This window comes from Mustela putorius, unplaced genomic scaffold (genome assembly GCF_011764305.1).
Source record: "Mustela putorius furo isolate JIRA1106 unplaced genomic scaffold, ASM1176430v1.1 tig00003853_pilon_pilon_pilon, whole genome shotgun sequence".
NCBI classification, from domain to species: domain Eukaryota; kingdom Metazoa; phylum Chordata; class Mammalia; order Carnivora; family Mustelidae; genus Mustela; species Mustela putorius.
In genome coordinates, this window is record NW_025422005.1 from 45,374,909 (window position 1) to 45,387,541 (window position 12,633).

Genomic DNA, 12,633 nt, shown 5'->3' on the forward strand with positions numbered 1-12,633 from the left:
GTTAAAAATACTTTTTGTGTTTTTTTTTCCTTTTGAATGGGATAAACTCTAGTTATTTACAGAGTTTACTTGTACAGAAAAGTTTATTATTTTGGAGATATTGCCAGATAATTGAAGCATTTTAATAGAATGTTTCTACTTTCATTAATAAGAATAATCATTTATAGTTTTCTAGCTAGAAAGTATACCACAAATGAACAGGCCTTTCCAGTAGGTGTAAGAAAACAAGCAGAAAGATGAAAGATCTGGACGAAATGAACTCTGTGTGAAAAAAGTGACCCTCATTGACCGAGCTGAAACATGAGGGGAGGCTCTGCTGTGTGCCAGGCTCTGTACTGGGAGCTTAGCTACTTTGAGTTCTCTCAGCAACTCAGTGAAACAAGTACAAACCCCCTTATTTATTGAGCATCTACTACAGCAAATGCGGTCGCCACAGGGCATCTGCTTCCTGCCCTCGCAGAGAAGACGCCATTTTCCAGAAGACCCAGCAGGAGCCCAGAGAGGCAAAATGTCTGGGAAAGGTACGGGCATTTACCATCACACGGGTTCCCTGAATTTACCTCACTCTCGTTTCCATAATGACCCAGACGTGGATACTTCTACTATCTCTATCCTACAGGTGAGGAAATGGAGGTTTGAGATCACAGGGTCAGGTGCTGGGACTGGGGCCAGCAGGGACTCTGCTTGGGCTCTAATCAAGTGGCTCCAAGGGGCACTTTGCACTGGGCTTACCAGGAGCCAGAAAATGTGCCTTCAGAGGGCGGGCCATCCTCCCGAAAGCGCAGGAGGTACAAATTTGGCTTGGGCCACAGCACTCCCCTCTCTGAAGGGACCGTTATTAAAGGCCAGCTGATGCTGTTCACCACAGATAACAGGCCGGGAGTGGATTAGGGCCAGCTTCTCCCTCCCTCCTCCCCACACCACTTTTTCTATCTCTGTTATTACAGGCGACAGAATCTTAGCAGCTGGAGTCTTGGAAAAGCCTCAGGAATTGGGAGAAAACTGAAAACAAAGACCTCCCTCCTGGCTCCTAAAAGAAACCACTCTACCGTCAATTCTGCATACCTGTTGTAGTTATGAAGTTGGTAAAAAGAGGGAACAATACCTTTTGGGGTTCTTCAATTTCGACTTCATAAGTTGCTAAAATAAACATGAAAAAAAAAATGATGTCAGAGGCCGTTTATTCACCCATTTCTTACAGCACCCAGGATTCAAGCAATTACGCAGGATGGCAGAGTTCAGTTTTCTCAGCCTCCGGAAAATGGAACGGTGTGAGGCCTTGTCTGTGTGGGGAGTTGTCGGGTCACTGACCATGGCTTTTTATCTCTGTGGGGATTTCCAGGATGGAATGTATGGTCAGTGAAAACATGTGAAACAATTTTCAGTTTCCTGTTTCAGTAAATAGATATACATACTCCATGCTGAAGAGACAGCGCTGAAATTTAGTGGTTTGCAGTCAGAAGGGGAACATGAAAGGGAAAGGAGAGGAAAAAAGCCCCCCTCCAAAAAAGAAAAAAAAGGAAAAAAAAAAAGCCTAGATCCCACTTCAACAAAATGAACTCCACAGCACACTCACAAGTGTTTTTGTTCCTTAACTGTTTTGTTTCCCTAGCACAGCTTGAAAAGAGGAGACTGGCCACCAACTGAGGTTTGAGTTCCTTTTGGATTTTTTTCTGATTGTTCTGTGGATTTTATTGAATGATGTGACACTGACCTTCATTAATAACAAACACAAGTAGTGGCAAGAATGCGGGTTCAGAGCCCAGTCCTGCCGCTTCCTACCTGAGGGATTGCAGACAAATTACTTCATTTCCTAGAGTCTCCGTTTGCTCACTTGAGAAATGCAGTCAATTAGTACCTGCCTTACACAGTTAATGGGGAGATTAAAGGAGATGATGTAAAAAAATGGGACATGCCTAGCAGAGCACCAGATATTGTATAGAAAGTGATGGGTTTTTGATAAAATTACTTATTTGACTTTTCTTTGCTGAAATGTCATCTCTAAAAGTTTCCCCCTACTGTTAATGAATATGCATGCATAATAAGTAGGACTCCCCCCTGTTTTTCTTCTCTTTCTTGCTGCTAGGTTCCTGAAGCTGTAGTTTAGAAAAGTGACCAAGAAACATGTTTTATTTTATATTTTTTAAGTAGGCTCCATGCCCACTGTGGGGCCCAAAGCAGAGCCCAATCTCATGACCCTGAGATCAACACCTGAGCTGAGACCAAGAGTCAGATGCTTAACTAAGTGAACCAGCCAGGTTGCGTTTCAAGGTCATTGTTATTCTACACACAAAATCCATTGATAAAACGAAGGAAATCCTAGGTTTTCTATAGGCACTGCCTGCACGTGATTGCTTGACACAAAGACCTAAAATTCTCTGTGGATGATTCATAGCATGCACTTCAATGGAAGCCATTGTACACTTCTCTTTTTACTGATTTTTTAATCAAAATGTATTATTTTGCCAGTTTACTTTAAAGCCTCTGTTTAGCTATTAATACACAATGAATATTTGCTTTTGTTGCAGTTTGCTCCATATCTATTCCAAATATGGGTCTCCTTTCCAATTTTAAAAATGATAATCTCCTTCCTCAATTGAGGTATCATTCTTTGTTTTACAAAGAAATAACACATCATGATCTTTTTGCTTCTCATTGTCACCTGGGGAGAGGGGAGATATTATTCTTAGAAATGGGGAAACCAAGGCTCAGAGGAAGCTTACTTGTCAAGGCTAGTACACAAAAATACACACTGAATTAATAATGCATTCGTAACTTGATTATGATTTTTTAACAAACCAGACGTTCTCCAAAGTTTTGCCATCACAACTTGCTCCAATGGAAGGAATATAAAAGACAAAGGATTCTACCCCATGGGGTCAGGAAAGGACAGGGAATCCTATCTGGAGGATATGACCCACAGTACTGGAGCCGATTCTCTCCACTGACAGCTTTGTTCCAGCTGGGGGAAAAGGATACTCATCACAAGATGGTCCTCAGTACCCTCCAACTGCTGGCCCCATTACATGACCGCAGCTTGCAGGCTTTTTCTCCAAGTACTAACTCGCTGTGTGACCTTGGAAAACTAGGATGCGAGAGCACTGTTACTAATAATATAAAAACAGTAATAAAAAGCAACAAACAGGGACGCCTGGGTGGCTCAGTTGGTTAAGCAGCTGCCCTCGGCTCAGATCATGATCCCAGCGTCCTGGGATCGAGTCCCGTGTCGGGCTCCTTGCTCAGCAGGGAGCCTGCTTCTCCCTCTGCCTCTGCCTGCCATTCTGTCTGCCTGTGCTCGCTCTCTCCCCCTCTCTCTCTGATAAATAAATAAAATCTTTAAAAAAAAAAAGCAACAAACATTTTTTATACTTACAAATACTAGGAACTGTGCTACGTGTTTAAATGTATGACCTCACTTAATTCACTCAGTGATCACTACTGACACTGGCATTTCACCCATGAGGAGGCAGATGCCCAAAGAGTGAAGTAACTTGCCCAAGGTCACTCCATTAGCAAATGGCTCTCAAACTTCCTCCCAGCTACGGAATAATTCATTTGAGTGGAATATTGCCCGCGGGCACACATAAAACTTCTCTGCTTGATGTCACGCTCAAAGTCTCCAGTACCCCTCAGGACAGCCCTAGGGCCTAGGAAGCACGGTCTGAATGGGTGGTCTAGATGACCTCTGAGGACAATTCTGCAGAACTTCCAGAACAGCCTAAATCCTGCTTACCCACATTCTATATAAAAGGGCAAAGCCTCAGAAAGGCACCCAGGATGAACTATGCACCCCAAAGGGATGGTCTTTGTTTTCCTGGCATTGTTTAAGGGACAATCTCATACAACGGTGACAGTGAAAGCTAACCACCTCATCTTTCCCCTTATTTTCCGCTTTCTCTCTCCCCGTCTCCTCCAGAAACGTAAAACTTAGATTCTTCACCCTTGGTGGGCAGAGAATGAAAGAAGGATCCCCTCTGAGTTAATCTTTATAGAAGATGTGAGACTTATATTAAGATTGATTGATGGATTGGATGATTTTTATTTATGGCTATCCAACTGCTCCAACATCATGAAAGGCAATGTTTCCTCCATTAAATTTCCTTTTACAATTTTGTAAGGGAGAATATTTTTTTCTATATGCAGTTTTTCAATCCATAAATATGGTATATCTCCCCTATTTATGTAGGTTTCCTTTGAATTATTTCATCAGCAACTTGTAGTTATCAAATTTAAGTCTTGTAACGTTTTGTTAAACACAAGTCAATTTCTCTTTCTTTAACTTTTGTGAATGTTGTAGTATTTTCTGATTTTAGTGTGTTCATTGCTAGCATATAGAAATGGGATTTTAAAATTCTATTTTGTATCCTGTGACCTTGTTGAACTCATTTGTTAGTTCTAAGTTTGTTTGTTTGTTTGTTTTTTTTTTTGGGTAAATTCCCTGGGATTTTCTATCTAGACAATCCTGTCATCTGCAAATAAGGGCAGTTTAATTCTTTGATTTGTATTCATTTGATTTCCTTTTCTTGACTTACTGCATTGGCTAGAAGTTCTAGCACTGTGTTGCATAGGAGTGGTAAGAGTGTACATCCCTGGGGCACCTGGGTGGCTTGATCATTAAGTGTCTGCTTTCTGCTCAGGTCACAATCCCAGGGTCCTGGGTTTGAGACCCCTGTCAGGCTCCCTGCTCAGTGGGAAGCCTGCTTCACCCTCTCCCACTCCTCCTGCTTGTATTCCCTTTATCACTGTTTCTCTCTGTCAGATAAATAAATCAAATCTTAAAAAAAAAAAAAAAAAGTGACCATCCTGCCTAGTTCCCAGTCTCTAGGGGAAAGTATTCAATATTTCTCCATTAAGTATACTAGCTATAGGTTTTTGTTTGTTTGTTTGCAAATGCTCTTTTTTTTTCAAGTTGAGAAAGTGGCCCTCTATTCCTATTTTTCTGAGTTTTTTTTTTTAATCATAAATGGGTATTAAATTTGTCAAATGCTTTTCCTGCATAGATTGTTATGATTGTGTGATTTTTCTTCTTTAGCCTGTCAATAAAGAGTTCATTGACTGATTTTTTTGAGTGATCTTTGAATATTGAACTAGCTTTCCATCCCTAGAATAAACAGCATTCTGTTGTATAATTCCATATTACGTCTTGCTGAATTCTATTTACTAATATTTTGCAAAGAACTTTTATGACTCTGCTCCTGAAGGGTGTTAATCTGTAGTGTTCTTGTGCACTGTCTCTGTCTGGTTTGCTGTCAGGGTAATACCAGCTTCTTGAATCAGTAAGGGTTTCCTCCTGTTCCATTTTTCTTGGAAAGATTGTACAGAATTAGTGTTAATTCATTTTTAAATATTTGGCAGAATTCTCCAGTGAAATCTCCCAGGACTTTGAGATGGTCTTTTTCGGAGTTCTATTTTCTCTTAATTAATTTATTTATAAATTTTAATTGCAGTATAGTTAACATACAGTGTTTTAAGTTTTTTGTTTGTTGTTTGTTTGTTTTACTTTTAAAACTACAGATTCAATGTCCTTAACAGTTACAGCACTATCAAAATGATTTATATTGAGTGATCTGAGGTAATCTGAGTTTTTGAGGAATTCTTCCATCCTGAAGTTGTCAAATTTAGACGTGTAGATTTAGTCATAATATCCTCTTATAGTCCTTTGGAAGTCTGCAAAGTTTGTAATGATATCTTTGTTTCATTCTTGATATTGTTCGTTTGTGTCTTCTTTCTGTTTCTTTGTTAGTCTTGCTAGAGGTTTGTCAATTTTATTGATCTTTTCAAAGAACAAGCTTTTGCTTTCATTGATTTTCTCTACGCTTTTCTGTTTTAAATTTTATTTATTTCTGTTCCTAATCTTTATTCTTTCCTCCCTTCAACTTGCTTTAGATTTATTTTTCTATTCTTTTACTATGTTCTTGAGGTAGGATCTTAGGTTTAAAGATTTTCCTCTTTAATGTAAGCATTTAGTGCTATTAATTTCTCTTCTGCATTCCTTAGGCTCTGTCCCAAGGATTTTTATATGTTTTCATTTTTTGTTCAGTTTAATATGTATTTTGATTTCCTTTTAGAAACGTGGGCTTTTGTTTCGAAGTATTTAGAGAGTTTTCTGTTATCCTTTGGTTACTGATTTCTAGCCTGATTACATTGTGGTAAAAAATACACTATGATTTCAATTTTTCAAAATGCACTGTTGTAAGGCTTAGAATAAGGTCTATCTTGTATATGTTTATGAATGCTTGAGAGTATATATATTCTGCTCCTCGTGCACCTTCTATAGATATCAATTAGATCCTGTTGCTGATGGTGTTGCTGAATTCTTCTCTATCCTTGCTGATTTTCTGAGTAGGTGTTCTGTCAATGTGGACAGAGGGGTGTTAAAGTCTCAAACTATGAGTCCATTTGTCTATTTTTTCTTTCAGTTTGTGCTTCACATATATTATAGCTCTGGAGCTTGGTGCACACACACTTAAGATTGTTTTGTCTTCTTGATGGATTGACCCTATTATCATTACATAATATCGCTCTGCATCTCTTGTAATTTTCTTTGCTCTGAAATTTACTTTTTCAGTTATTAATATAGTCACACTAATATTCTTTAGATTAAATTTACATCTTCCAATCTCTCTCTTTCAATTGGCATATTTAGGCAATTTATATATAATGTAATTAATGCAATTACTGATATATTAGAGCTTAAATCTGGCCTTTATTTTTTATTTTCTCTTTAGGTTTTTTTTTTTTTTTTTTTTGCCTCTGTGTTATATATTTCCTGCTTTCTTGTGGGTTACTTGAACATTTTTTAGAATTATTTTTTATTTACCTATAGTTTTTTGTTTTATGTTTTTTAAATATCTCACTGTATATCTGTTTTAGTGGTTCCTCCAGGGATTACACTATAAATACATGTAAATCACAGTCTACTGGTATGGACATTTTATCAGTTCATGTGAAGTATAGAAACCTTATTTCCTTCTATGTCCCTTAACACTTTCATTATAATGGTCTTATGTATTTCTCTTATACACATTTAGAACTGTATCAGATAATGTTAAGAGTTTTTGCTTCAACCATCAAACATAATTTTAAAAAAATCAAAAGAAAGAAAATATGTCATACTCACATTTGTATTCTTTCCATTTTTTCTTTCGCCTGAAGTGAAAGTCCAAAGTACTTCCTTTCATCATTTATTTTCTGTCTAGAAATCTTCCTTTAGCCATTCTTTTAGGATTGGTCTGCTAGAACAAATTATCTTAGTTTTCCTTCATCTTAGAATATCTTGATTTCCCCTTCAATCTTGAAGGATATTTTCACTGGTAATAGGATTCTGGATTGATAGTTCTTTTCTTCTTGTACTTGAAAAATGTTGTGCCAGTTTCTTCTGGCTTTCATGGTTTCTGATGAGAAATTCAGCCATTTAAATTGTTTTTCACCCATAGGTAATGTATCATTTCTTTTACTGCTTTCAAGATTTTTACTTTTTATTTTTATTTTTAGAAGTTTGATTATGTTTTTGTGTGGATTGGGTTATCCTGCTTGGGATTTTCTTGGCTTCTTCAATCTTTTGTTTAATGTCTTTTACCAAATTAGGAAAGTTTTCAATTTCTTCAAGTACTTTCAGTAGCATCCTCTTTCCCCCTTCTTTCCAGTACTACAATTTAAGACTTTCATTATAGTCCCATGGATCCTTGAAGCTCTGTTCATTGTTTTCCCCTGATCTGTTTTGTCCTTATTGTTAGATTGGGCAATTTCTATCATTTCTTTCAAGTTTATGAATTCTTCTATTCTCCCCATTTTGCTGTTGAGTCCATCCAGTGAGCTTTTTATTTTTCTTATTGTGTTCTTCACTTCTAAGTTTTTATTTTTTTCTTTACATCTTCCATTTCTTTGCAGAGGCATCCCATTTCTTCTAAAAATAGAGTGAAACTATTCTTTGTGTGCTTCAATCATGTTCATAATTGTTCACTGAAGTCTTAACAGCTGCTTTAAATTGTCTCTCAGAACACGCTAATATTTCAATTGTCTCAATGTTGTCATCTTTTGATTATCTCTTTTCATTCAAGTTTAGACTTTCTTGATTTGTGATATGATGAGTAATTTTCTGTTGAAATCTGGGCATTTTAAGTATTATCTTATGAGACTGGATATTATTTAAACTTCTGTTTTAGTTGGCTTTTCTGGTGACAGAAATGGGATGACTTTTTTCTGTCAGCAAAGGGTACACATCTAGGTTCTCCACTTCTTGGCCTTCCAATATCCAACTGAGGGCAAGGCTCCTCACTGCTCCTGGTCAAGGGTGGGAACTCCAGTTCCCCACTCAGCTTTTGCTGATAACATCCTGGTGGTAGGAGGGCTTGTTTTTGCTCCCCATTTGTCCTACTTACTGCTGGGTAGTTGTGAAAGTCCTGATTCTCCAATGAGTCTTCTCTAATAACAGACCAACAGAGAGGAGAAGGGTACTTTTGTTGGGTGGGAGACAGGAATACAAGCTCCTCATGCGGTCTTCATTATAGGTGGAGTTTTGTTACTCCTGGAAGGGCTGAAAGTCCAAGCTTCTGACATAGCTTTCTCTGCACCACCTCAGCCAAGGGGCTGGAGTACATAACTGCAGCCTGATAAGGGTGGGTGTCTAAGATCCTCACTGATCACTGGCTGGTGGGGTAGAGCCATAGTTTTTACTGTAATGTTTGGCTAGAACAGAACAGTTATTGTCTAAGGCTTTTTGTTTTTCTAGACTGCCCCTTTTCTGGTTCTTAGGCTAGAGAGAACAGTCTTTTGCTGGAGATGTTTCTGTTTGTACCCACTGGTGTTTCTGGATTGCCAGCTTCTTTGGCTCCAAGTCTGGGATATATGAGACAAGAAGAAATCCCAAGGAACTCACCTATTCTTACTTGGGTTTCTAGGTCTCTAGCTGCTATACCTTCTTATTTCTAACTTTTCAGAATCTCCCAGTTTTCGTGTGTTTGTTTCACATATGATATCCGACAGTTTTAGTTGTACTTAGCAGAAGGAATAAGGAAGAATACACATGTTCCATCCTTCCAGAAGCATAATTTCACTTGAATTTAAATGTATTGTTTTATCAAACTCTCAGAACAAAGCCATGAAGGTGATATTATACCCACTTTTCAGATGACGACACTGAGGCTCAGATGTTATTCATCTAGTAAGTGGTATAAAGATACTTGGAAGATAAATGAAGAAAGAGTCAAGTGAATAAATACAAGTGGGGGGAAAATAGCTCAACCCCTTCTTGTTTGTTTATTGTTTTTGTTTTTTCTAACTGCATCTTTATCCTTTAAAGAGGAAGAAGGAAATGGGTGGGGACATGTGGCAGGATCCTTTTGATCCCAGACTGTAGTACTTCAGTTTCTTTAGCCCTGGTAGGTCTATTCCTATATCCCACCAAGATGTTCTCTCTGGCAAAGGACATCCTCACCACCCTCACCTGTCTCCCACCTTCCTCCCTTTCCACTACTCCATGCTCTGTTACTCTCAATTGCGTCAGTGGCTTATTTTCTGAGACCTTTCTCTTTCAGCCAAAGACACTTGCCTCTTTATGAAGTACACAAAAAATCCCTCAGTGAAAGACAAGAGAGGCTTGAGTTAGTGGCTCCTTCTTTGGGTACCTTAGGTGATTTTCCCTGGCAGGCCACTTTGAGCATTTATGACCTGGGAAGAACAAATACAGGAGTCTGGTCCAGCTTCCCACTTTTAATCCACAGCTTCATCCTACATGGAAAGGGGCCTTGCATAGGTCCAAATCCCAAGCACACCACCCCCCATGAACTGCTCTCTCTGCAGCCCATTCTGTCCTGGGACTTAGGGAAGAGACCCAAGTCTCTTGGGAGGAGCATTCTGGGGGTCTCCTGTATCCAGAAAGGGAAGATATAGGCTCCAACAAGGGCATCTAAATAGCCCTATGAGGCCTTTGCAGAAAGACATACAGTTGGAATTTAGTCCAAATAGGGCCCATGGCCTTTCTATTCAAAGGCTGGTTTATAAACCAGCAGCATCAGCACCACCAGGGAAGTTGTTAGAAATTGAGACTCTCAGGCCCAACCACACAGCTTCTGAACCAGAATATGTTAAGCAAGATCCCCAGATGATTTGTATTTTAAGTGTTAGAATTTGAGAAATCATATTCTGATGCAGGTGCCTAGATGCTCCAAAATTGGAACAATGTTGCCTTATGGGGGTAAGAAGGGACAGGAGTTGCTTGTCTTATGACTAGTATTTTATAAGCCATATGGGAGAATCGAGACTTTGCCTAGTCTAAGAGAAAGAGAGAGGGAGATTTTCCAGTAGTTCTTCAACCCTTTATTGCCTTGGGAAGGGGAGGGAAATTTCAATGGATCCTAACTCCTACCTCACAAATCTTTTATGTATGTATTCTCAGACAAATGACTTCTCCCACACTCTTCTGCTTTTTATCCATACAATAAAGAAAATAAATCAGATGATCTCTCTCTAACCCTCCCTCCAGGGAAGCAAAGCATCCTTGAATGGGAAGCAGCATAAAACGGTGAAAACAGCATGCATCTTAGTGGCAGTCTGAGCTTATTTCTTATTATGTCTTTACCATATATTCCTCGTCTGACCTTGTACAACTCAACATCTCTGGTCCTCAGTTTCTTGTCTCAAAAAGTGGGCTAATAAAAGCTGTATCAGCAGGGATGCACACACAGAACCTACTACTGAACTGTGACCCATAGCATATGTTCACAAAATACTAATGTTTATTCCAGCACAAATGTTCATGCCTTTTGTAGAGAACCAGCTGATCCTACAGGCAGAACAAAGACACAGAAACTGTAGAAATGTTATGAGTCCCTGCTTCTTCATTTTCTTACCTGACAGGGTTTCTTTTCTTCATAGAAAGGTCTGAGCTTTGTTGGTAATACCAGAGGCGGGAAGATTTAGCTCTGAACCAATGGTCAGATCCATTAAATGAATTCTCTGCTCCTATTCAGACTAAACAGAGGGACCTAATTCTCATAGTCTGTTATCTCCCTCTCCACACACGGAGTTACCAGGGGAGTTCAAGAAAGACACCACAAGAAGAGAGATGAAGTTTCTATAGGAGAAGGAAGAAAAATGGATTATCGTATCTTGATTTTCCCTCCCACATATCTACAGAAGGCAAGGCATCTAAGTAGATTGGTGAAGGAGAAAATAGAAGTGGTAGAGAGAAGGCAGCACTAGGAGTTGTGAGATAGCATTGATGCCCAACTGGATTTATTTATATTTTTAAGAGACCAGGCAGGGGAAAAAAAAAGAAATGAGATGGTAGAGCAGCATGGCTTTGAATTTTTAAACTTATAGTTAGCTAGAGGGAAAATACCATTTTTGCCACATTTTCATTCCACACAGGGTTACAATATTAATTGGCTTAGCAGACTTACAATCAGCAATTTCTTTTGCGGTGCACAGGTTAATGGAGTTGCCAGAGTGTTTCAGATATGAAATTGTTGCCTCATAATTATGTGGCTCTTCAAATTCAGCACTGAGAAGCATGGAGAAAAAGGTTACTTAAAATAAAACATTGCTTTAAACATATTTTAAAACTTTTTGTATTTTTTCTTCATTAGAGAAGTAATATATCTGACAAATATGGTGATTTAAACAGATATGGAAGACATTGCCCCTACTCTAAACATATAGAAATTCTGAAAAATACAACAACACAAAGAATTATATGAAAAATACATAACTCATCTAGAAATCAATAAAATCTCCAGGTGCCAGATATAGGGAGGAAAACAAAACTAAACATGTAAGTAAGAATTACATGCAAAGGAAAAGTGAGACAGATAAAGAAAAATCTTAATGACTGGATGGTTGAGGATTTACTTTGAGTCAGGAGTTAATTCTGAGCCACAGGCCTCATCTGAATGGGAAGCTAGAACCAAGCTATCAGCATAAAGTTCAGAGTCATAAAATGCCATTTGATCTGTAAAACAAACTGTAAAAGATATGTGTACACTTTCCCAGGGAATAACAGGGAAGCTTAGTATACATGTATGATTGCTGGAGCTAAAAGAATCACCCATGAGAAATCGGGAACTTGAAAGCCAAGTATAGGTGAGGCTCTAAATATACACTGTGTATTTCAGAGACACAGAGACAAAATGGTGCTTGTAATCTAACCACTGTAAAGTAAATCTGAAATCATTCTGTAAAGCTGCTTCTACAACCCAAGACATGTACAGTAGGCAAAAGAAACAATTTCCACTTAAAACAAGCTTATAGTAAAAAAAGGAAAGCAAACCACATAGAGATGAGCTACCACACATAGTCAGATGATATAACAGAATGAAAGGATTCAGTAACAGAATGACATGAAAGTGACTTTAAAATAACTATTTTTTAAATGTTCAAAGAATGAAATCCATTAGGTAAAAAACAAAACAAACAAACAAAAAACACTTTCAAGAATGTGAAAAAAGAACATAGATTTAGGGACAAGAGAAAGGAGTACAAAAATCATTAGTTCTTATAATAAAGAAATTTAATGTAGAGGTTGAAAAAGAGATTAGACACAGCAGAAGAGAGAATATGGGAATTACTTAGATCTAAGGAAGACACCCAGAATGTAGCATGGAGAAATGAAGAGATGCAAAATATTAAAAGAGA

The 12,633-nt window shown here is 38.2% G+C and overlaps 1 protein-coding gene across 1 annotated transcript in view; it reads right to left on the reverse strand.

Moving 5' to 3' along the window:
- The window catches only part of FYB2 (FYN binding protein 2), a 120,161-nt gene that overhangs the window by 43,826 nt on the left and 63,702 nt on the right, over positions 1-12,633 (reverse strand). The window contains exons 5-6 of the mRNA XM_045064593.1: positions 11,403-11,503; positions 1,106-1,140 (exon numbers count right to left, since the gene is read on the reverse strand). Coding sequence (XP_044920528.1) covers positions 1,106-1,140; positions 11,403-11,503 — 136 coding nt within the window. The remainder of the gene's footprint in view (positions 1-1,105; positions 1,141-11,402; positions 11,504-12,633) is intronic.